The 22,193-nt window shown below is 51.4% G+C and overlaps 2 protein-coding genes across 14 annotated transcripts in view; both read right to left on the bottom strand.

Moving 5' to 3' along the window:
- The window catches only part of LOC105922418 (M1-specific T cell receptor alpha chain-like), a 571,536-nt gene that overhangs the window by 262,747 nt on the left and 286,596 nt on the right, over positions 1-22,193 (bottom strand). The window lies entirely within an intron of this gene.
- LOC105922859 (discs large homolog 1-like protein) overlaps positions 1-22,193 on the bottom strand; it is a 67,225-nt gene that overhangs the window by 39,244 nt on the left and 5,788 nt on the right. For 9 of the 13 annotated variants that reach the window (XM_036132908.1, XM_036132910.1, XM_036132909.1 and 6 more), the window contains exons 3-4: positions 15,648-15,811; positions 12,963-13,034 (exon numbers count right to left, since the gene is read on the bottom strand). In XM_036132908.1, coding sequence (XP_035988801.1) covers positions 12,963-13,034; positions 15,648-15,811 — 236 coding nt within the window. The remainder of the gene's footprint in view (positions 1-12,962; positions 13,035-15,647; positions 15,812-22,193) is intronic. The other 4 variants (XM_036132916.1, XM_036132913.1, XM_036132919.1 and 1 more) reach the window with 1 other exon arrangement.

A 22,193-nucleotide genomic window follows, 5' to 3' on the forward strand; every position in this document is an offset into this window, starting at 1 on the left:
ACCTGGGGACGCCCTTAACACACCTGGGGACGCCTTTAACACACCTGGGGACGCCTTTAACACACCTGGGGACGCCTTTAACACACCTGGGGACGCCTTTAACAAACCTGAAGACGCCCTTAACACACCTGGGGACGCCTTTAACACACCTGAAGACGCCTTTAACACACCTGAAGACGCCTTTAACACACCTGGGGACGCCTTTAACACACCTGGGGACGCCTTTAACACACCTGGGGACGCCTTTAACAAACCTGAAGACGCCCTTAACACACCTGGGGACGCCTTTAACACACCTGAAGACGCCTTTAACACACCTGGGGACGCCTTTAAAACACACCTGAAGAGACGCCTTTAACAACACACCTGGGGGACGCCTTTAACACACCTGAGGACGCCTTTAACACACCTGGGGACGCCTTTAACACACCTGAAGACGCCCTTAACACACCTGGGGATGCCTTTAACACACCTGAAGACGCCTTTAACACACCTGAAGACGCCTTTAACACCCTGAAGACGCCTTTAACACACCTGAAGACGCCTTAACACACCTGAAGAGGCCTTTAACACACCTGAAGACGCCTTTAACACACCTGAAGAAGCCTTTACTTAACAACATGAAGACGCCTTTAACACACCTGGGACGCCTTTAACACAGCCTGAAGACGCATTTAACACACCTGGGACGCCTTTAACACACCTGAAGACGCCCTTAACACACCTGGGGATGCCTTTAACACACCTGAAGACGCCTTTAACACACCTGAAGACGCCTTTAACACACCTGAAGACGCCTTTAACACACCTGGGGACGCCTTTAACACACCTGAAGACGCCTTTAACACACCTGGGGACGCCTTAAACACCTGCAGACGCCTTAACACACCTGAAGACCGCCTTTAACACACCTGAAGACGCCCTTAACACACCTGGGGATGCCTTTAACACACCTGGGGACGCCTTTAACACACCTGAAGACGCCCTTAACACACCTGGGGATGCCTTTAACACACCTGGGGACGCCTTTAACACACCTGAAGACGCCCTTAACACACCTGGGGATGCCTTTAACACACCTGAAGACGCCTTTAACACACCTGAAGACGCCTTTAACACACCTGAAGACGCCTTTAACACACCTGAAGACGCCCTTAACACACCTGAAGACGCCCTTAACACACCTGGGGATGCCTTTAACACACCTGAAGACGCCTTTAACACACCTGAAGACGCCTTTAACACACCTGAAGACACCCTTAACACACCTGGGGACGCCCTTAACACACCTGAGGACGCCCTTAACACACCTGGGGACGCCCTTAACACACCTGGGGACGCCCTTAACACACCTGAAGACGCCTTTAACACACCTGGGGACGCCTTTAACACACCTGGGGACACGTTTACCAGGTGTGTTAAAGGCGTCTTCAGGTGAAACAGGATGATCGCTGCCATCTGAGGCTGATTTTCTATTACAAACACAGAGGAGGAAGATCCTGACGCCGCTCTGTGATTGGCTGCGACCACCTGAGCAGCAACACCTGTAGAGGCTGAGGGTGCAGCAGCGAGCAGGTTGTAGGTGTCAGAACTAAAGGACAACCTGAAGACGTTTTCAGAAGATGTCTCTATCCTCCTGCAGCAGAAAGCATCTCCTTGGAAACAGAAACCACCAATGAGCTGTCAGCAGACCCAGAGGCACAGAAACCGCCATGTCAGCATTAAAACCTACGGACCCAACAACACCGTGACACCAGAACCTGTTCTGTTAAGGTGTAGCAGGTTCTGCCCAGTCTGATCTGAGAATGTGTCACATGGTGGGACCTACTTCCTACTTCCTGGTTCCTGCTTCCTGGTTCCTTCCAGGCGTCAGGAGGCCCAGAGCTGGAGCTCCTCACAGCTCCTCCAGGAGCTCCTCCAGGACTCTGTTGATGTTTCCCTGTGGAGCACATGGACCTCACACAGGCACGTGCACGCCGTCCTCACTCCACCAATCACAGCTCAGCTCTGCAGCCAGCACAGCCTCCGATTGGTCCGTTCACGGAGAGGGAGAACCAACAGGCAGCCGGAGCAGCCAATCAGGAGCGGGCAGCTGCACCGGGCAGGATGTGAGGCTTTCCTCCCTGAACCGTGTCTGGCAGGCGCAGAGCAGGAACCTGGCTGAGCGTCCTCTGGATTCCTGGGCTCCACAGAGGGGGGGGCGGTCCCCCTGAGGCCCGCGGCGCCCCGGTGCCACTGGCCCGGCCCGGTACCGACGACCCGGTGCCGCCCGACCCGGCCTGACCCGGTGCCGCCCGTTACAGCCGTTACATAAGGAGGCAGGACCAGCGGCTGCCTGAGTACACGCTGTTCTACATCCCTGCTGACTCTGCCGGGGGAAACGACAGACCCAGAAGAACCAGCAGGAACCCGGTTCTGCTCAAAGCCCACCTGGACCCACCTGGCCCCCGTTTAAGGCCCAGATTGTTCATGTTCCTCTCCATGACTTCTGAGGGAAACCTGGACCAGCTGCTGATCCCAGGACAGGTGAGCCGACCAACCCAGCTTTATTCTGACCAGGAACTAAAACTGAGGCATCATGGGAAACGTAGTCCTGGTGGTATTCACATGGCTCAGCCTCCAGTGGACCAACCTGAGGCGTCATCGGAGCGGCTTCACCTGTGGAAGAGAGGAGGCCAGCGTGGCACCGCCCCCTCAGATGACCCCGTGACCCCCCGCTGCCCCCCCCCCCCCCCCCCCCCCACCTCCTCCACCCACCTTGCAGCCAAACATGAGGGAGATGGTGCTGTTGGTGCAGGCCACCTTGCAGTGGCACAGCATGGGCGAGAAGCACTCCCTGGAGCCCGGGGACATCTTGTCTCCGCCGCCGGGGCACCTGGCCGACAGCCGGCTCCTGCGGGAGCGCTGCCGGCTCCTCCCGCGCCGGCCGCTGCCACCGCTGCTGCCGCCCGCCGAGCTGCCCCCGCCTCCTCCTCCTCCGCCGGCACCTCCTGCCTCTCCACCTCCTCCTCCACTGCTGCTGCTGCTGCTGCTGCTCCCTGCTCTCACCATCCGCCCTCATTCCTCGCGTCGCTCCATCGCGGCGGGGAGGAAACGACTCCCAGAGCTCTTCCTTCATCCAGGGAGAACCACCCCCCCCTCCTCCTCCTCCTCCTCCTCCTCCTCTTCCTCCTCTGGATGGGTATGTGCTCTCCTCCCAGGCGCTAGCTGAGACTCCCTCCGTCTCCTGCTCCGTCCTCTCTGAGCGATGAAGAGCGTTCCCGGCTCTGTGTGCGTGCAGCGCTGCTCTGTGGGGGCGTGATCGGTGGGGGGGGGGGGGGGGGGGGGTCACATGACTCATCGGAAACGAGGAGGGGGAGGGGTGTCCTGAGGGGAGGGAGAGATGTAGGACAGAGGAAGAGGAGGAAGAGGAGGGGAGGGGGGAAGAGTGAGGAAGAGGAGGAAGAGGAGGGGAGGGGGGAGAGTGAGGAAGAGGAGGGATGAAGATGGTGAGGAAGAGGAGGGGTGAAGAGGAGGGATGAAGATACAGTGAGGAAGAAGAGGAATGAAAAAGTGGTGAGGAAGAGGAGGGATGAAGATGGTGAGCAAGAGGAGGGATGAAGATGGTGAGCAAGAGGAGGAAGAGGAGAGGAGGGGGGAGAGTGAGGAAGAGGAGGGAGGAAGATGGTGAGGAAGAGGAATGAAAAAGTGGTGAGGAAGAGGAGGGATGAAGATGGTGAGGAAGAGGAATGAAAAAGTGGTGAGGAAGAGGAGGGATGAAGAAACTGAGGAAGAGGAGGGATGAAGAAGCGGTGAGGAAGAGGAGGGATGACGATGGTGAGGAAGAGGAATGAAAAAGTGGTGAGGAAGAGGAGGGATGAAACTGTGAGGAAGAGGAGGGATGAAGAAGCAGTGAGGTAGAGGAGGGATGAAGAAGCGGTGAGGAAGAGGAGGGATGAAGAAGCGGTGAGGAAGAGGAGGGATGAAGAAGCGGTGAGGAAGAGGAGGGAGGAAGCGGTGAGGAAGAGGAGGGAGGAAGCGGTGAGGAAGAGGAGGAAGATGGTGAGGAAGAGGAGGGATGAAGAAGCGGTGAGGAAGAGGAGGGATGAAGAAGCGGTGAGGAAGAGCAGGGATGAAGAAGCGGTGAGGAAGAGCAGGGATGAAGAATCGGTGAGGAAGAGGAAGGCTGAACAAGCGGTGAGGAAGAGGAGGGATGAACAAGCGGTGAGGAAGAGGAGGGCTGAAGAAGCGGTGAGGAAGAGGAGGGATGAAGAAGCGGTGAGGAAGAGGAGGGATGAAGAAGCAGTGAGGAAGAGGAGGGATGAAGAAGCGGTGAGGAAGAGGAGGGATGAAGAAGCGGTGAGGTAGAGGAGGGGAACTGGGAGGTGAAGCTCTGAGGTCCTCTTCATCCTGACCAGGAGGACAGGGAGCTGCCTCATCTTCATCATGATAATTCTGGTTCTGGTCTGACCCGCTCTGAGACCAGGTGGTTCTGACCCAATAACGTCTCCACAGCAAAGCAGCTCCATGTGCAGAAGATGAAAGAAGCTCCACAGTGGAGAGCTGAGCGGCACCGGTACCAAATGGACCCATCAGAACCCGTCCCGTCAGAACCCGTCCAATCAGAACCCGTCCCATCAGAACCCGTCCAGTCAGAACCAGAGATAAATTTAGATCAAGGTGTTCTGCTTTTACCTGACTCCGCCAGATAGATTTGCTCCGCATATCCATCTGGAAACCTTCCGTTGAAGTAATTTTGGGAAGGGGCGAAAATCCTGGTTAGCTGATTGGCCTATGTTGGTGATAGACGGGCCAAATGAACCAATCAGATTCGTCGTCGCTCTGTTACGAGCGACGACGAAAACACAACCACAAGCCAAGCTACTCTTGCTGCTGCAGGTAAAGGCTCGTTAGCTCAGCAGAGAAATACTCTGTAATTCAGATAAAACTTGCTCGATAGCCGCGCTAACGCTAGTTTCATCGGCTGAAGCCGCCATGTTCTTTAGACTGAACTGTCGCGCTTCTCGTTGCGTCACACCTCAACCCGCCTCAAAGCCAACGCTGATTGGACGTTCGTTTGGTGAACGGCTCCAAATTTTCTTCAACGGAGAGTATCCAGACTGATCTGCGAGTGAAACCTTGAAACCTCGCGAGATCAGGATGGTCTCACGAGGCTAGTTCTGCTTACCTGTCAGAGCTAAAAATGGACGACAGCGACTGCAGAACTAACGGCCCACAGGATGCTGACAAACCGCTGGGACCCAACCGGACCGGACCGGACCCAACCGGACCGGACCCAAAGCAGAACTAAACCCTACCGTGACCCGTGGAGGCCCACAGAGGTCAGCGACAGGGAAACCGACCATCAACAGCAAAGTTTACCCAGACAGTGAAGAACAGCAGAACGAGGCCTTTACCGGCTGATTGGGTCAGAACCATCAGAACCAACAGGTAGCAGGAACCTCAGCGTCTACGCAGAGAACCGGTACCTGGAGTTACGGCTGACCCGACTAACCAGTTCTCAGGATACGATTCGTCTCTACGATGTTTTTAGCTTCGACTTAAGAGCTAAACTTCTTACGGGTCAGCTTCTGAGACCCACCACTAGTGGTTGTTAGCCACATTAGCCGCTATTAGCCACATTAGCCGCTATTAGCCACATTAGCCGCTATTAGCCACATTAGCCGCTATTAGCCACAATAGCCGCTATTAGCCACATTAGCCGCTAATAGCCACATTAGCCGCTATTAGCCACATTTGCTGCTATTAGCCACATTACCGTTATTAGCTACATAAGGCTCTATTAGGCACATTAGCATTATTAGCTGCATTATACATCATTAGCCACATTAGCTACTATTAGCCATATTAGCCACATTACCGTTATTAGCTACATTCGCCGCTCTTAACTATATAAGGCTCTATTAGGCACATTAGCATTATTAGCTACATTATACATTAATAGCCACATTAGCTACTATTAAACACATTAGTTGCTATTAGCCTCATTAGCTGCTATTATCTACATAAGGCTCTATTAGGCACCATTAGTCATTATTAGCCACATTAGCCGCTATTAGTAACCTTAGCCGGTCATTTGTCTGTGGTGGTCGCGACATCTACCAAATTAGCTTGTCCTGCTTTCTGCCTCGAGGGCAAAATAAAACTGAACAAAAACTTTCCTTTTGCCTTTACGACTAAAGAGCGTAGCAAAGACTCTGCTACAGATCTACATGCCGTGTTAGTGGAGCTTTAGACCTAAAGAAGCAGCTCGCTGTTTTATAAGTCAAGCTTCTGCAGGAAGGGGTGGAGAAGGGGAGGGGCTAATAATGGGAGGGGCTAAGTGTCTCCGGTGAGGGGGGGGGGGGGGGGAGGACCCAGGGGCCCGACGCCATTGAACAGACAATAGGAACTCCTGAGGCGGGAGTTCCTATTTGAACTATCTCTGCACTGTCAGCGTTCCTGATATGATCCATGGCAGGAAGGCAGCAGATCTCTTATCTAGATCTGGTTGCGCTTCACTGTTTCTTTCTGCTAATGGCCTGCTGTTTTCCCCCTCTGCTCTGACTGGCGCCCCCCTCTGACTGGAGGTATAACTGCACCACCCCCAGAGGCACAGATGACAACCTTCACTCCCCACAGCGTTTACAGCCCGGTGGACTGTAGGGGGCGCTGCAGGAGAGCGTTCCCTGAGTCCTGGTGGGAAAATCTGTCCCGTCTGAGTCTGTAGACGGCTGGACGGCTGGAAGGAAGCAGAGATCGCTGCTTCTCCGCACATCCGCCCACCGTCTGCCGCCGTCCTCTGCAGCGTTAGTCACCCAGGGGGAGACGGGACAGCATGTGAGAACAGAGCGGGGGGGAACAACGTTCTCTGTGGCAACAAATCAGATTACAGTCACACCGCTTTACTGTCAGCGAACACACTGAGGCGTTCTGCTGGTGCAGCGTCTGACGGGACCGATGAGGCGCTGAGAGCCTCAGCTCGTCTCCATGCGCTGCTGCTGCTGAATTATGCATCTGATCCTGAGCGCTGCTGCAGGATGGAGGCTCATCCTCCTCGTCCATCAGCTCCGCTTCAGGAACACGGGTAAGCCGACTGGGCTGGCTGCCTTCAGCAGCACCAGGGTAACGTTTCAGGGTCGCTGTTTACGTTCTCCGGCCCAGAGACGGAACCAGGGGAGTCCGGACTGCTTCAGTCTGAGGAACCTTTAATATCCCATAATAAGTTCATGCCACGGTGTTGTAAAGGTTAGCACCGGGCTGGGCCGGTACCGGGCCGGTAGCGCCGGGCTGGGCCGGTACCGGTCCGGTTCCACGCTGCAGCACCGTGTCGGTGGGTCCCTGATGTGTCCAAGGAGAAACAGTGAAGGACATAAATACAGGATTTTTTTAAAATAGGCCTCATAAATGCGTCATAAACACTAAATAAAAGTATGTAACTCACATTTATTTAAAAATGTATTTCAGACAATCCAAGATAAAAAAAACGGACATTTAATGTGGTAAGACAACGGGTCGTTACGCTGAAAGTTGTCTTTATTACGCCTAAATCAGACGCTAACTGCTGCTAGCTTCATGGCCCAGTAACCGGTTCTGTCTGGTTCTGGTTCCTTAGAGCTGCTCCACACAACGCTGTACACACATGTACATGTGTTCAGTCTTTGTTGTCTATAAGTTAATGTTTAATTTAATTTTAAGTGGTACAGGAGCAGCATAGAGTTTTCACAGAACTAGAGCGCCCTCTGGTGGCTACAGACGGTAATGTTTACTCTTTGATTCACACTGGTTAATATGAATCACCACTTAAATATATATACTGTATATAATTATGAATATAAGTCACTAAACTGTGAACAAAACTGGAACTTATAGTCAGAAAAACCCGGTACGCTCCTGGTGATCAGATTTAAGCAGCATCTGAAACATTACAACCTTCTAAAAATTAGGGTATCGTACGATGTTAGTAATTTTTTAAACGATAAATAAAACTGGGCCGATATTAACAACCAATGTTTGTTTCCAGCTAGTTTATACCTTTGTGAGGTCACGCGGTCAAAGTGGCAGTGATGCATTGTGGGGGTTTAGTTGAAGCAGAGATAAAAAAAAAGAAGCAGCGTGTAATTCTGGACTATGACCAGTTAGAATAGTTTGCAGTCGGTACAAACTTTTACAAAATTTAACAAACGTAAATGTGCAAACGTCGGTAAATATCCAACATAACAGCATTAATATCAGAAATCAGCCCAGATTTTCTCATCGATGTTTCCCTGCAGTCAGCTGTAGGTTCATCCAGTCCCACGGCTGACTGGCCTTTATCTGGTACCGGTACCAGAACTTTGTAGAACGTCGGGACCCTGAGCCGGTACAGGATGTTCTGTGAGCTCACCAGGAGAACCAGGAGCTTAAACTCTGCTGCGTCTCCTGCTCCTGGTTCCCCTCAGACGCAGTTACAGCTGAGGAGGTGGCGCCCCCTGCTGGTCAGCAGCCATCAGCGTCCAGGAGGAAAATTAGGTTAACCTGCCTGAACATTTACTCCTTAAACTAATTAAACACCTTAAACTAGTTAAACTAGTTTAAGGGGTTAAAAATAAAACCTCTGATTTTATTTTTAATCAGATTCATCGATTTGTTTTTCCTCCTTTTTGTTTTACCAAAACAAATCATTTTTAAACCTTTTTTTTTGTTTTGTTTGAGCGTTAATCCTGAATTCAAAGTGCAGCTAAATGCGAGCTGTGAAGCATGCTGGGAAAACAAGATGGCCGCTATGACGAACAAGGAGAATATAAATGTTTGCTGCTGGCGGCTTTAGCAGTGAGAACACGATTCACTTCAGACCAACTTAGAATGAGTAAATTATAATGAAATAATTTCCTCTTTAAAACATTTTAACATTTATTCTGAACATTTTCAGCCAAACTTAAAATGTTTTAAAGAGGAAATGATTTCATTATAATTTACTCATTTTAACGTTATTCTGAACATTTTAAGTTGTTCTCCTCAGAGAGAAAACCCAGATTTCCCAAAGATTACATCTTAAACTGAAGATTCAGATAAAATCCATTTATCTCCAACTTTAACGCATCAAACACCTGTGATGCGTTTCAGCTCTCCAGAATCCGGAACCCGGTTCTGAACCCAGTAGGACAAAGGTTCTGGACCGGTTCCCTGACTTATAGGACGACCCAAACCCCCGTCTGCAGAACCTCTTCAGAACCTGATGTCAGACAGAACCCAATCAGTTCCCCTGGCTCAGCCTGCAGACACGGACAGAACCAGCAGGGGGCAGCAGAGCGCTGCTACTGGACCTCCTCTCAGGTTCTACTGGAGGTTCTACGCAGCGCTGCAGTCCATCTGCTGACCAGAACCTGACCCAGAACCTGATCCAGAACCTTCCCAGATGTTGGGCTGAGCTGAAGAGTGACGGGGCGGCACCGCCTGAGGCCAGACCGGGTCGGGTCAAAGCTGCACTTCCTGCTTCCCTCTGACCCGGTAGGTTCTGACCGGGCTGGTGTGTTCCAGCAGAGCCCGGTTCTGCAGCCCGGTTCTAGAGCCCGGTTCTGCAGCCCGGTTCTGCAGCCCGGTTCTGCAGCCCGGTTCTGCAGCCCGGTTCTAGAGCCCGGTTCTGAGGCTTAGAGCGGTTCCAGGGGGAGAAGCTGCTAATCTTTGGTGTAAAACACAGGGAGGCATCAATAATTCAGAGAGAGCAGCAGAGAGCATGCTGGGAGACGAGGGGGGGGGGGGGGGGGGGATCAGAGCTGGAACAGCTGGGGGGGGGGGGGGGGGGGGGGTTCTGCTGCAGAGAACCAGCGGCACTCTGCTGACAGCTCCTAGAACCTCCCACCAGAACCAGGGTCCACCCAGGAAGCTGCAGAGTCCAGAGACACACGCAGAACCCAAGACCGGTACTGCAGGAGCCCGGTTCTGGTTCCCAGTCTTCTTCTGGGTCGGGACAGAGCCACCAGAACACAGAGCGGGCCGCAGTTATTCTGGACCCGAGGTTTTACCGGGCCAGATAGATGGATCGGACCTCGACTCCGTCTGTCCGTCAGAACCACAGAGGTCCAATACGCCTCAGAACCGGGCCAAACTGGGTCATTTATGATGATAATACAGAACATTTAAGGTTCTGCTTACCACAACCACTTCATCAGACCCAGAGAACCTCATTTAACAGCAGCCCAGACGGTTTAATCTGATATTTTTATTTAATCTCGTTTTTCCAGCCAGACAAACTTAATCCAACATTCAGAATCTATGTGGAAAAAAAACCTTAAAAAGTTCATTAAATTAACAGAAAATCACTTAAAAGACCATTTTCCACCGAGGAACGTGAACCCACAACCAAACCCGACACAGAACCTCAGCATGCAGAACAGAACCGGCGTTTAAAATAATAAAAATAAATAAAAGTGTAGCTGTAACAGTAAATAAATGCCTCACATCCTCAGCTTTAGATTTACAGCTACAGCCAGTAACCAGCAGCTGATATGAAGCCAGACTCCGTTCAGAAAAAAATCAGAAATAAGAATTTGATCCCATTCTGGAAACAAATACAAATATTTTAGATCCCCAAATAGTTAACTTTAGATTTTGAATGCCTTCCTTTTAATTCGGCTATAGTTTCGTTTTAAGAAATAGCGAATTTAAGTTAATAATCGTATTTTTGTTAACCAATTACCGACCTCTGGTAACTAGCCGCGATGGGAGACAAGCGGCAGAAACACGGAGAGGACCGTTAAAAAAAAAGTACATTTTGTACCGAAAAAGCCGGTTTAGCTGATTAAATTCACGCCGAATTAACCACCGACAGCTGCTGAATGAAACCCGGCGGCTGCGCGGTTGTTGGCGGGGTTTTCTCCACGTTTTTACCTTGGTTGTAACGATACAAATGCAGTCCATCGTTGCGGGGCAGCGGCGGGAACGCACCCCGGCAGCCTGAGCATCTCACGCCGCGCTCTGCCGCCGCAAACACGGCTTCACCCGCTCCGACCGGCCGCTGCTGCCGCCGTTCGCCCCGGTCCAGAGCGAGGTCTCACCGGAGAGCCGCCGCCTGCCTCCCCCGGCCCGCCTGCCTTCCGGACCGGAGCCCAGCGGGAACAGAACCCCCGCCGCTCCGCCACACCGACGATGCGTTCAGGCTCCGCCGCAAGGCTCGGATTTTACCAACTTACAACTAACCGTTTCCTATTAAAGAGCAGAAATGTTCTTAACCGGTTAAAGTAGCGGTTAGAAAAATGTGGAATAAGCCGGTGTTTTAAAACAGGCAGCTAATGAAACACCTAAAACTCAGATAAAACATAAAAATAATAATAATAAAAAAAGGTTGAAAATCACCCTGAAGTAAAAGTTTGTCTGAGACACCAAATTCTTTTTTAAATGCAGTTTGGACATTAAACTACATGACGAGGGGAACAAGAACTGCCTGGATCCGTGGAGGGAGGGATCCAGATAATTAATTAATTAGCATTTAAACTCAATAATTGATGATCCGATGGATCAACTGTTAAATCCGAGACAGAGCGAGCGTTTCTGACGTCACGCTTAGTCTCTGAACACACAGGAACTGCCTGTGAACATGTATGATGAGTCAACGCCAAATGGCGAGGAGGAGGAGGAGGAGGAGGAGGAAGAGCGTGTGTTAGCACAGCACATCAAGCTGTGTGGGCAGGCGACACAAGTACCGATCTTTACCGTCCATGAATCCGTCATCCATGTGCCATCATCATCATCATCATCTTCATCACATGGAGTGGTACACACAGGAAGTGATGTCACCAGGTCTACCTGTTCTTGATCCCCTCAGATTTCTGTATGAACTGCATGGTTCTGCAGCTTTATCGTCTTTATCTCCAGTTTATCGTCTTTTATCTGAATAATTGGCTGCAGCAGGAACATTTTAAAGACGTTCTCTTCACACCGTCTCGCCAGTCACCTGTTCCAGCGACGGGCAGCACCTGAACACAGGTAACCAGCATCCATCCACCTTCTTCTGCGACAGAAGATCCGAAGGTCAGAGCTTCTCTGCCTGGTTCTGATCCACTGGACCTTCCTTTAAGGGCTGTCTGGTTCTGAGCTGCTGGAGACCCGGTACCAGATGGTTCTGTCAGCAGCAGACCAAGGTCTACTAAAGCGCCTCCTAGACGGCTGATTCAGATTTTACCCTCATGACCATCAACCTCACGCTGAAGAGCTGCAGAAGCAGGAAGTTTTAGGAGCGTCTCTGAACACGACTGATAAATTTAATCTGGAATATTCACCGCTTTGGCAGCAGAGAAGAAAGTCAGAGAAAATCACTTCAGAAAAACGTGTTTTTATTCGTTTATTTGGGGAAATTTATTTCATCACAGGAATTTAAAATTTACTTTACAACTGATCTATGATTTCCATGAGTTTCACTCAGTTATAGGAACATTTTATTAAAAAAAAACTACAAATCCCACCATGTTGGAACATTAAACTTTGGGGAAAGTTTAACATACTGGACTATTATTATTATTATTATTATTATTATTATTATTATTATTATTATTATTATTATTATTATTATTATTATTATTATTATTATTATTATTATTATATGTCCGTCTGGGCGGGTAAGAGCGTCAGGGTTTCCCCTCATAGTGACGGACCCATCAGAACCATGAGCCCGGTTCTGTGGACCGCAGGTGTTCTGTTCAGACCCAACAACATGAACCAGGATGAATGAAGCACGATGACCCATGAGCCCTGAACGCCTCACAGACCGTCTCAACGTGTCGCTGTTGGTCCAGAACATCCAGAACATTCTGTGGAACCGGGAGGTTCTGCTTCACTCGGACCGGGTTCCACTCCCGTTTGGACTCTGCTGCGGTCGGACTACAGCGACACGCCGAGGCCGTCTGACCCAGAACCCCCAGAACCCCCAGAACCCCCGTCTGATGAGGACTGGATGGGACATGCGACACCGACACCCCCCCCACCAACAGCAGAGGTCCGGTACTTACCTGTCCGTCACGGCGGGGGGGCAGCTTGGCCCTCGCCAAGGTGTGCAGGATTTCGTTAAGGAGGGGGGACTCCTACGGGGGGGGCAGTTCGTTTAGGCAAAAGAGGAAAGAGAGAGAGAGCATTCAATGCACACAGTGAAAGCGGGTCTGGACCTGCAGTCAGAACCGGAGCAGATAAACAGTCATCGCGTGTTCTGGACCTCCTGCAGAACGCCACGGCTCAGAACCAGCAGCAACGTTCTAGCTGAACACATCCAGGTCTGGACCGGAGGAACGTAGCAGAACCAGCATCTCCTGAGACATGACATTTAATTTATTTAACGTTAAAAACCATAAAAACAGGCCGGGGTACCTGAAGGCTGCACTTTAGGCCCGTTTATGGTTCAGTTTGCAGACGACTGAGTTTCCATGCAGCTGCTGGTGTCCGGCTCTACGCCGTCATGTTTAAACACCGGAGTCAAAACCTACAACAGATTCACTTAGAGCACCGGATCTTTGAGTCGGATCTTTGAGCAGTAGGCCAACGTGCCCCTGAGCAAGGCACTTAACCCAGAGTTGCTAAAGCTGCGTACTGGTATGTGACTGGAGGACTGTGGAGCTGGTGTATGAGTAGAAATGCCAGGTGTAGCTTTTGTTTACCTCTGAACAACCATGATTATTATTATTATTATTATTATTATTATTATTATTATTATTATTATTATTATTAACGTTTCAGCTGTAATCTAAGTTCAAAGTTTAATGTCTTTATTTTAGTTTTACAGCGTGCGTCAGAATGAGGAGCAAAGCTGCAGAATCAAACTTGCAGCTGAATTAGAGACCAGTTAGCATCACAAAGAGCTTCTACATCCAACAACACAGGAGACAGTTTGGACCTTAAGACGGGAAGCAGAACCAGCAGAACCAGCAGAACTCCACCAGGTCCAGACTTTCATCAATGAACCACGGCTGTTCTGCTCTCACCTCAGGAATCAAAGATGGTTTTAATGTTTGGACTTCTCACCGTTTATCTGTTTGCTGACACATCGTTACCTGAATTTAAGGATTATAATTTCATTACTTTTAAATTAATTAATTTATTCAACCTGAAACCTGATTTACATCTCCGGGTTCCTCAGGTTCTCAATGATCCGGTGGTTCCACCATCAACAAGTTGAGGTCATAAATGCTGCGGTGCTAAGAATCTGTCATGAACAACAACTGGACTGATGGCGGCCAAAAAAGCAGCAAAAGTCCAAAATGAAACCAAGAAAGCCAGAAGAACTGCTGACCCGGACCTGGAGAACTGCTGACCCGGACCTGGAGAACTGCTGACCCGGACCTGGAGAACTGCTGACCCGGACCAAAAGAACTCTTTACTTGAACTAAAAGAACTCTTTACTTGAACTAAAAGAACTCTTGATCTGAACGAAAAGAACTCTTGATACGAACCAAAAGAACTCTTGATACGAACCAAAAGAACTCTTGATACGAACCAAAAGAACTCTTGATACGAACCAAAAGAACTCTTGATACGAACCAAAAGAACTCTTGATACGAACCAAAAGAACTCTTGATACGAACCAAAAAGAACTCTTGATACAAACCAAAAAGAACTCTTGATACAAACCAAAAAGAACTCTTGATACAAACCAAAAAGAACTCTTGATACAAACCAAAAAGAACTCTTGAAACAAACCAAAAGAACTCTTGAAACAAACCAAAAAGAACTCTTGATCTGAACGAAAAGAACTCTGGACCCGGACCAAAAGAACTCTTGACACTGACATCTTTAAAACGTTGCAGGAAGGAAAACGGGAGGAAGTGAGATCCGGGTCAGAACATCTGTCCAGATTGGGTCCATCAGGACCTCCAGCTGTGACGCCGGCCTGTCTGACCCAGATCTAAATAAACCTGATCTGTGTCAGGTAGATGATGCGGAGCTTTTATGAGTGGATCAGGCGGATCCACAGGAACCAGGGGTTAAAAGGTCCTGGTTCTGGAGTGGATCAGGCGGTTCTGGTATTTACTGGAGCTGAACAGCCGTTAAACCTTTAAAGCCTCGCGCTGTGAAAACATCAGAACACAGATCGTCTCTGTGCAGCTAACCAGAGAACCTTACCAGAACCGAGCCGCTCCACCCAGCTCAGATTGCAGAACAGAACTCTCTGCATGAGCTGGAACCTGACCCGGTTCTCCTAGTGAGAGCCGGCGGTCCACAGACGTCTGATTTCTAACCCAATCCCAGCGCTGCTCCTGCACGGCTCCTGCGCCGGCCTCCTCTGCTGCCTTTAATGGCCAGCTCTAACTCTGCCACAGACAGGACCGTACAGACGGATCAGAACCAGAACCACGGTGTAATCTGGGACTGATCCGCTGCAGGGAACCGGCTCTTCCTGTCGTCTCTGAATCAGCATCAGGGAAACATGCGGCGGCTGAGTTCTGCAGAACCCGACCCGGTTTATTAGAGCGGATCCGTCCTGACACCACGTGTTCCTGTCACTTTAAACAGAACCGGTGGACCGGGCTCCCTGGGGAGCAGGCGGGCCGGCTCCAGAACCGCTCCGGCTATTTTTAAACTCCTCTCATCTATTTCGGTCGCTGCTATTTTTACGGCAGCGGGTCGCTCTGAGGAAAGGAAGCGGCGCCGGAGCCGCCAGAACCGGGCCTGGACCGGGCCAGAACCGGGCCTGGACCGGGCCTTACCTCGATGCTGGTGCTAAGGCTGGGCAGCGTCTCCGAGGTTCCGGTCGGGCTCTGGAGGCTCGAGAAGTCCCACAGGTTGAGGGGCACGCCGGGCTCCGCCCCCTTGGTAGACTCCGCCCACCTCTGGCTGTCCAATAAGGTCACTTCGTAGAATTCCTGGATGTCTGGGAGGAGAGGTCACAGAACAGCTCGTCAGAACCGGGACCGGGTCGGGCTCAGAGGTTCTGCTGAACCCAGATCTGTTCTCAATCTGAAGTGAAATTAATCAGCAGGTTTCTACCGTCAGAGCTGGAGAACCTTTAGAACCCGATCAGAACCCTGATCTAACAGGTCAGGGTTCTGATAACCCTAAAGATCAGAACCGACCCGTGTAGCACCGTTAACATTCAGCTCAGAACCCGAACCGACCCAATCTCTGCATCCGTCTAACTTCACACGACCTGCAGGACGGAACCTTCACCTCCTCAGCAGAGACCCGGTAGATACATCCGCATTTACTCCCCGACCCAGAATCCTTCACTCCCAGAGAGGAGAACCGACCCAGAATCCTTCACTCCCAGAGAGGAGAACCGACCCAGAATCCTTCACTCCCAGAGAGGAGAACCGACCCAGAATCCTTCACTTCCAGTGAGGAGAACCGACCCAGAATCCTTCACTCCCAGAGAGGAGAACCGACCCAGAATCCTTCACTCCCAGTGAGGAGAACCGACCCAGAGGCCGGGTCCCACCAGCAGAACCGGGTCACACCAGCAGAACCGGGTCCCACCAGCAGAACCGGGACCCACCAGCAGAACTGGGTCCCACCAGCAGAACCGGGTCCCACCAGCAGAACTGGGTCACACCAGCAGAACCGGGTCCCACCAGCAGAACTGGGTCACACCAGCAGGACCGGGTCCCACCAGCAGAACCGGGACCCACCAGCAGAACCGGGTCCCACCAGCAGAACCGGGTCACACCAACAGGACCGGGTCACACCAGCAGGACCGGGACCCACCAGCAGAACCGGGTCACACCAGCAGAACCGGGTCACACCAGCAGGACCGGGTCCCACCGGGTCGTTTCTGGACCTGCAGCCAGGACAGCAGCAGCTGTGTTTCCACAGTAACGGGTTCCTGAGGTTCTGTTGGGTTCTGGTTTCTGTCCATCTCCTCGTTTTAAAGTCGAGGATGAACAGTTTTTAGTGTCGGCCTTTAAATTTACTGATAAATAAATTCTGGACAGATTGAAACGGGTTTCTGTCTCTGACTTCCTGCTGTAGTTCTCAGACGCCTCATCGATCTCCAGACTCCATTTCCCAGAGTTCCCTGCTCCGCCTCAAAGTATGAAAACATTTCCTACAAACTTAGGGCCAATATCTCTACAGCTGGGAGGACAGGAGCAGAGGAAGGAAGGAAGGAAACGAAGGAGGAGGAACACGGGAAAGGAACGAGGAGACTAGGAAGGAAAGAAGGACAGAGGAGTGAAAAGTAGGAGACAAGGAAGAAATCAGGAGGGACAAGGGAGGAAGGATAGAAGTAAAAAAGCACAAGCATTAAAGGAAAGGACACGAGGGACAAAGGCACTGAAAGAGTAAAGGACACAAGGAAAAGAAAGGAAGAAAGGAGGCGAGAAAAGGGAAGGACAAGGAAGAGGAAGGAAGGAGACGAAGGAAAAAGATGAGAGGTAGGAAGAAAGAAATGGAAAAATGACAACATAACTTGTGGACCCTGGGAGACGTTGTGGTCTAGAAGGCGTAGCAGCGGTGCCGCCATGAGGCGTCCAGACCACTGAGCTATATTATCCACTGGAGTGCTAATCACCGTCTGTTTGAACGAGTCGCTTTGAAGCCACCAGCCGCCATATTGGTACTCCCTATTTTCCTCCAGTAACTAGGGAATATGTGCACTACAGCATCGAATAACGAGGATTTTCTCATGTTCAGGGGGGCTTAAAACTTTTAAAATGTCAAATGCCATATAGTTTTATGTTATGTTCTAAAACTATCAAGTACTGAGAAAGTCATGTGCTGAAATATTTTGCATTTTATTCATTTAAATATATATGTTTAACATTTATAAATATATAAATAGCAATATACAAAAACATATTTACATATGTGTATCCATATATATACATATATACATATACACATACTTATATATACATTAATATATATATTTAATATGAATAACATGTAAAATATTTCAGCACCTAATTTCCTAGTAGTTAATAGTGTTAGTACATCCACTGACTGTAGAATTACCTGTGAAACGATTTCACTCAGCCAGAAAACTGCTTGTTGTTGCAACCAAATCCTGTGAGATTCTGTGAGAGTAGGGAGGAGCAAGATGGCGGCCAGTGACTTCAGTTTTTCGGCAAAATCAGCACTCCAGTGTATTATATAGCTCAGTGGTCCAGCCTAGCAGAGGACCAGGGAGGATTCTGGGTGGAGACAGTGGGAGGTCTGAAACCGTCAGAGCAGCAGTTCATCACCTGCAGGGGGCGACGGTGAGCTGAGACCTGAGAGAGAAGCTCTGACCTCTCAGCTGGAGGTCAGCCTGGAAGCACCTCATGACCTGCATGTCTGCGTTTAGACCCCGCCCCCTGACAGCCCTAACGAGCCTTAACGAGGCCTAACGAGCCTTAACGAGCCTTAACGAGCCTTAACGAGCCTTAACGAGCCTTAACGAGCAACGAGCCTTAACGAGGCCTAACGAGCCTTAACGAGCAACGAGCCTTAACGAGGCCTAACGAGCCTTTACGAGCCTTAACGAGCTCCTCAGCTGACTCTCCTGCTGGTCTCAGCTGGTTGTGGGCAGGATGAGGATAATTAGCATCATGACTCAGGAACTCTCTGGCTGCAGATCAGACCGCTGATGGTACCAGAGCCTCAGTCTGCAGCTGGACCAGCAGAACCGACCCGTCTCAGTCTGCAGCTGGACCAGCAGAACCGACCCGTCTCAGTCTGCAGCTGGACCAGCAGAACCGACCCGTCTCAGTCTTCAGGGTTCTGCTGCGTGGTTCTGTTTCCACGCAGCAGCAGAACCAGAGACCCGCCGGCTGCTTTCTGGATTAAACCCTGAATTATCGCCTCCATCAGAACCGGATGCTCGGCTCTCCCAGCCGGTTCCGCTTGGTGCTGCTCCTCTTCCCAGGAGTCCAGTCCCTGGAGCTGCTCAGCTCCTCCTCAGAGCTGCTGCAGCTTCAATCTTCTCAGTCCAGAACCACAGAGTCCAGAACCACAGAGTCCAGAACCACAGAGTCCAGCCTGTGGAGGACTGAGTCTTTAACGTAAAGCAGGTTAAATCCAGGGGTGTCCTCTGATTGGCCGCTGACTGACGCTCGTCTGCATGCAGCTGTTCACTAAAACCTGCAGCAGGAGGCGCAGGAAGGAGCCTCTCCTTTCCTCTCCAGCATCAGGGACTCCTCTCTGGAGGAGGTCCCACCTCCTTTTCTCTTCCAGCCTTCAGCCGTTGATGAATCAGCTGATTGCTGTGAAACGATCAGAACGAGGCAGGAAGTGATCGACCCAACAGGTTAAGGAGGACAGATCCAGGACTTCCTCCTCCTCCTCCTCTTCCTCCTCCTCCTCTTCCTCCTTTACTCCAGCAGGAGGCCCCGCCCCCTGCTGTGGTTCTGGAGCGAGCGTCTGAAACAACCGCTGCCCAGATGTTTCCTCCTCCACGGATCGTCGGCTCCTCGCCGCTGGCCTTTGATCCGCCCTCAGGCTGCGGGCCACAGACCAGAACCGGGCCACAGACCAGAACCGGGCCACAGACCAGAACCGGGCCCCCTCAGCCGGGCGGTTCTATTCCAGGACGGACCCGCCGCCAGCTGCCACGTTCCTCCGTGGTTTTACTGCTGCCGTGGCTCCCGGCGTTCCTGTTCTATCAATAGAGGTCAGCGGCGTGTCGCTTTTACAGCCTGAGGATCAGTTTTAGCTCCTCCTGCCCCCAAACCGGGCCCAGCAGCCAGAACCTGGTTCTGCTGAGGCACCAGAACCTGGTTCTGCTGAGGCACCAGAACCTGGTTCTGCTGAGGAACCAGATGTCCGTTCCCCTGCAGAACAGAAGGCTCTGAATGAGAAACACCAGGCAGCGTCCCTGACGGCGCCCCCTACAGGCCGCGGTGCAGCAGGAAGCGGGTCAGCCACCTCAGGAGGTCTGAGCTTCAGCACGGCCTGGAGTCACAGGGTCTGACCTCCCAGGAATTGTGTGAACCTCCTGGGCCTCACTTTACAGCCGGGGAGGAGGTCCAAACTTAGAGCTCCACAGCTTCCCCTTTCACCTCCTCTGCAAATAAACAACCAGAGGAGACTGCAGACCTGGGAGGTTTCCTTCTTCCTGGGTCTGCAGTCAGGGTTCTACAGCAGGGAGACGGGTTCTGCACACAGAACCATGGAGGTCCTCAGAACCTCAGGACCTCAACTCTCTGAGGGCAAATCCTCGATTTCCACATGAATTTAGTCACCGTGTTCCTCAGAGACCTGCTGGAGAACATCAGGTTTACTGCAGAACTGGGATTTGGGCACTAACAGTGGTGCTAATGGTTAACAGCGCTGCTAAAGGCTAACAGCGCTGCTAACGCTGCTGCTAATGGCTAACAGCGCTGCTAACGGCTAACAGTGCTGCTAACAGTGCTGCTAACAGCTAACCGTGCTGCTAACGGCTAACAGTGCTGCTAACGGCTAACAGTGCTGCTAACGGTGCTGCTAACAGCGCTGCTAACGGCTAACAGCGCTGCTAACGGCTAACAGTGCTGCTAACGGCTAACAGTGCTGCTAACGGTGCTGCTAACAGCGCTGCTAAAGGCTAACGGTGCTGCTAACAGCGCTGCTAACGGCTAACAGCGCTGCTAAAGGCTAACAGTGCTGCTAAAGGCTAACAGTGCTGCTAAAGGCTAACAGTGCTGCTAACGGCTATCGGCACAGCAAGTGGCTAACGGCTTGCGGCGCTGCTAATGGCTAACGCCGTGGCTAAAAGCACTTCTAACGGTGCTGCTCACAGCTAGTGGCACTGCTAACAGCGCTGCTAACGGTTAGCAGCCTTTCAGACCCCCCCCCCCCCCCCCCGACATAGGAACCGCTGCTCCGTTAACAATAAATGCAGAAGACCAGAGATTAGAAAATCTCAGCATTAACATCTGCAGCTGATGTCAGAACCACTGACAGCAGAAAGGTTCTGGTTCTGGTTGCAGTGGGGGGGGGGGGTCATAAATCTGCCCCTCAGGGAAGGTGAGGCGTTCTGGACTCACTGGACTGAAACGGTACCGCCTCCAGAGAGATCAGCTGCTGGTTCTGATCCGTTCCCCCAGAGGAAGCAGAACCAGACTGGCAGCTGGTCCTGAGTAAACACTGGGCAGGTTCTGCTGAGGGTGGAGAACGTCCCAGGAAGTAGTCCGGTCCCACCTTCAGACTCTCCTAAACAACTCCTAATTTTGGTTCTACTGCGTTAGAATATAAATAAATTCAGACGGGCTTTAATTCGCATGCAGTAGAAACGACTTAAATAATAGAAAATAATAGAAAATAATAGAAAATAGAATAATCTGCCCACCATCAGGCGGTTTATCGGGTAAAACAGCTGCCTGGTACCGGACCTCTGGTACAGGAACCGGGCCAGAACAGGAACCGGGCCAGAACAGGAACCGGAGCACAGAACAGGAACCGGGCCAGAACAGGAACCGGAGCGCAGAACAGGAACCGGGCCAGAACAGGAACCGGAGCGCAGAGACAGAAAGTGTAAGTCGGAGGATTACTGCGGTAATCATCGTGTTCTCCAGGGATTAGACCGAGCCGCTGCAGGGAGGAGGGGCAGAACATCATCTGTCAGCGGACAGACGGGTCGGACCAGAACCGGAGACCAGAACCAGAGACCAGAACCGGAGACCAGAACCAGAGACCAGAACCAGAGACCAGAACCAGAGACCAGAACCAGAGACCAGAACCAGAGACGCGGCTGGAGGTCCGTCACCAGAACAGCAGCCGGTCAGAACAAAGAAGACGGACCCGGGATGAAGGTTCTGGTTGAAACCAGCAGAACTAAAGTGAAACACTCCCTACAGGAAGTTCTCCGGGTTTGGTTCTGACCCGTTTCCCTCCACAGGTCCAGTTGAGGGTTCGGAACCAGATACGGATCAGAACCACATCCTGGAAGGAGAAGCTCCGAGTAGAGCTGCTGCCTGACCCGGATCATCAGAACTGACCAGAACCACCTGGTTCCCTCCAGACCCGTTGGCTCTGTGAGCTCAGGGAGCCGGGCCGGGTCGGGACAGAACCGGGCCAGGACGGAACCGGGTCAGGACAGAACCGGGCCAGGACAGAACCGGGTCATATTAGAACCGGGCCAGGATCCAGGTCCATTAATCACAACAGTAGATTAGTTTCATTAAAGGTTCTGCGGGTCGGAGCTGCAGAACCTCTCCTGCTTACTGTCAGAACCAGAACGGGTCGGTACCGCTGGATCCGGACTGATCTCCTGGCCTGACGCCTGGTGGGGAGATCAGAACCGCTGGGATTCCTGCAGCAGTTCTGATCTTCAACAGAACCGCTGCTCCAGCGCCGCTCCT

Source organism: Fundulus heteroclitus, unplaced genomic scaffold (assembly GCF_011125445.2).
Source record: "Fundulus heteroclitus isolate FHET01 unplaced genomic scaffold, MU-UCD_Fhet_4.1 scaffold_56, whole genome shotgun sequence".
Taxonomy (NCBI): Eukaryota; Metazoa; Chordata; class Actinopteri; order Cyprinodontiformes; family Fundulidae; genus Fundulus; species Fundulus heteroclitus.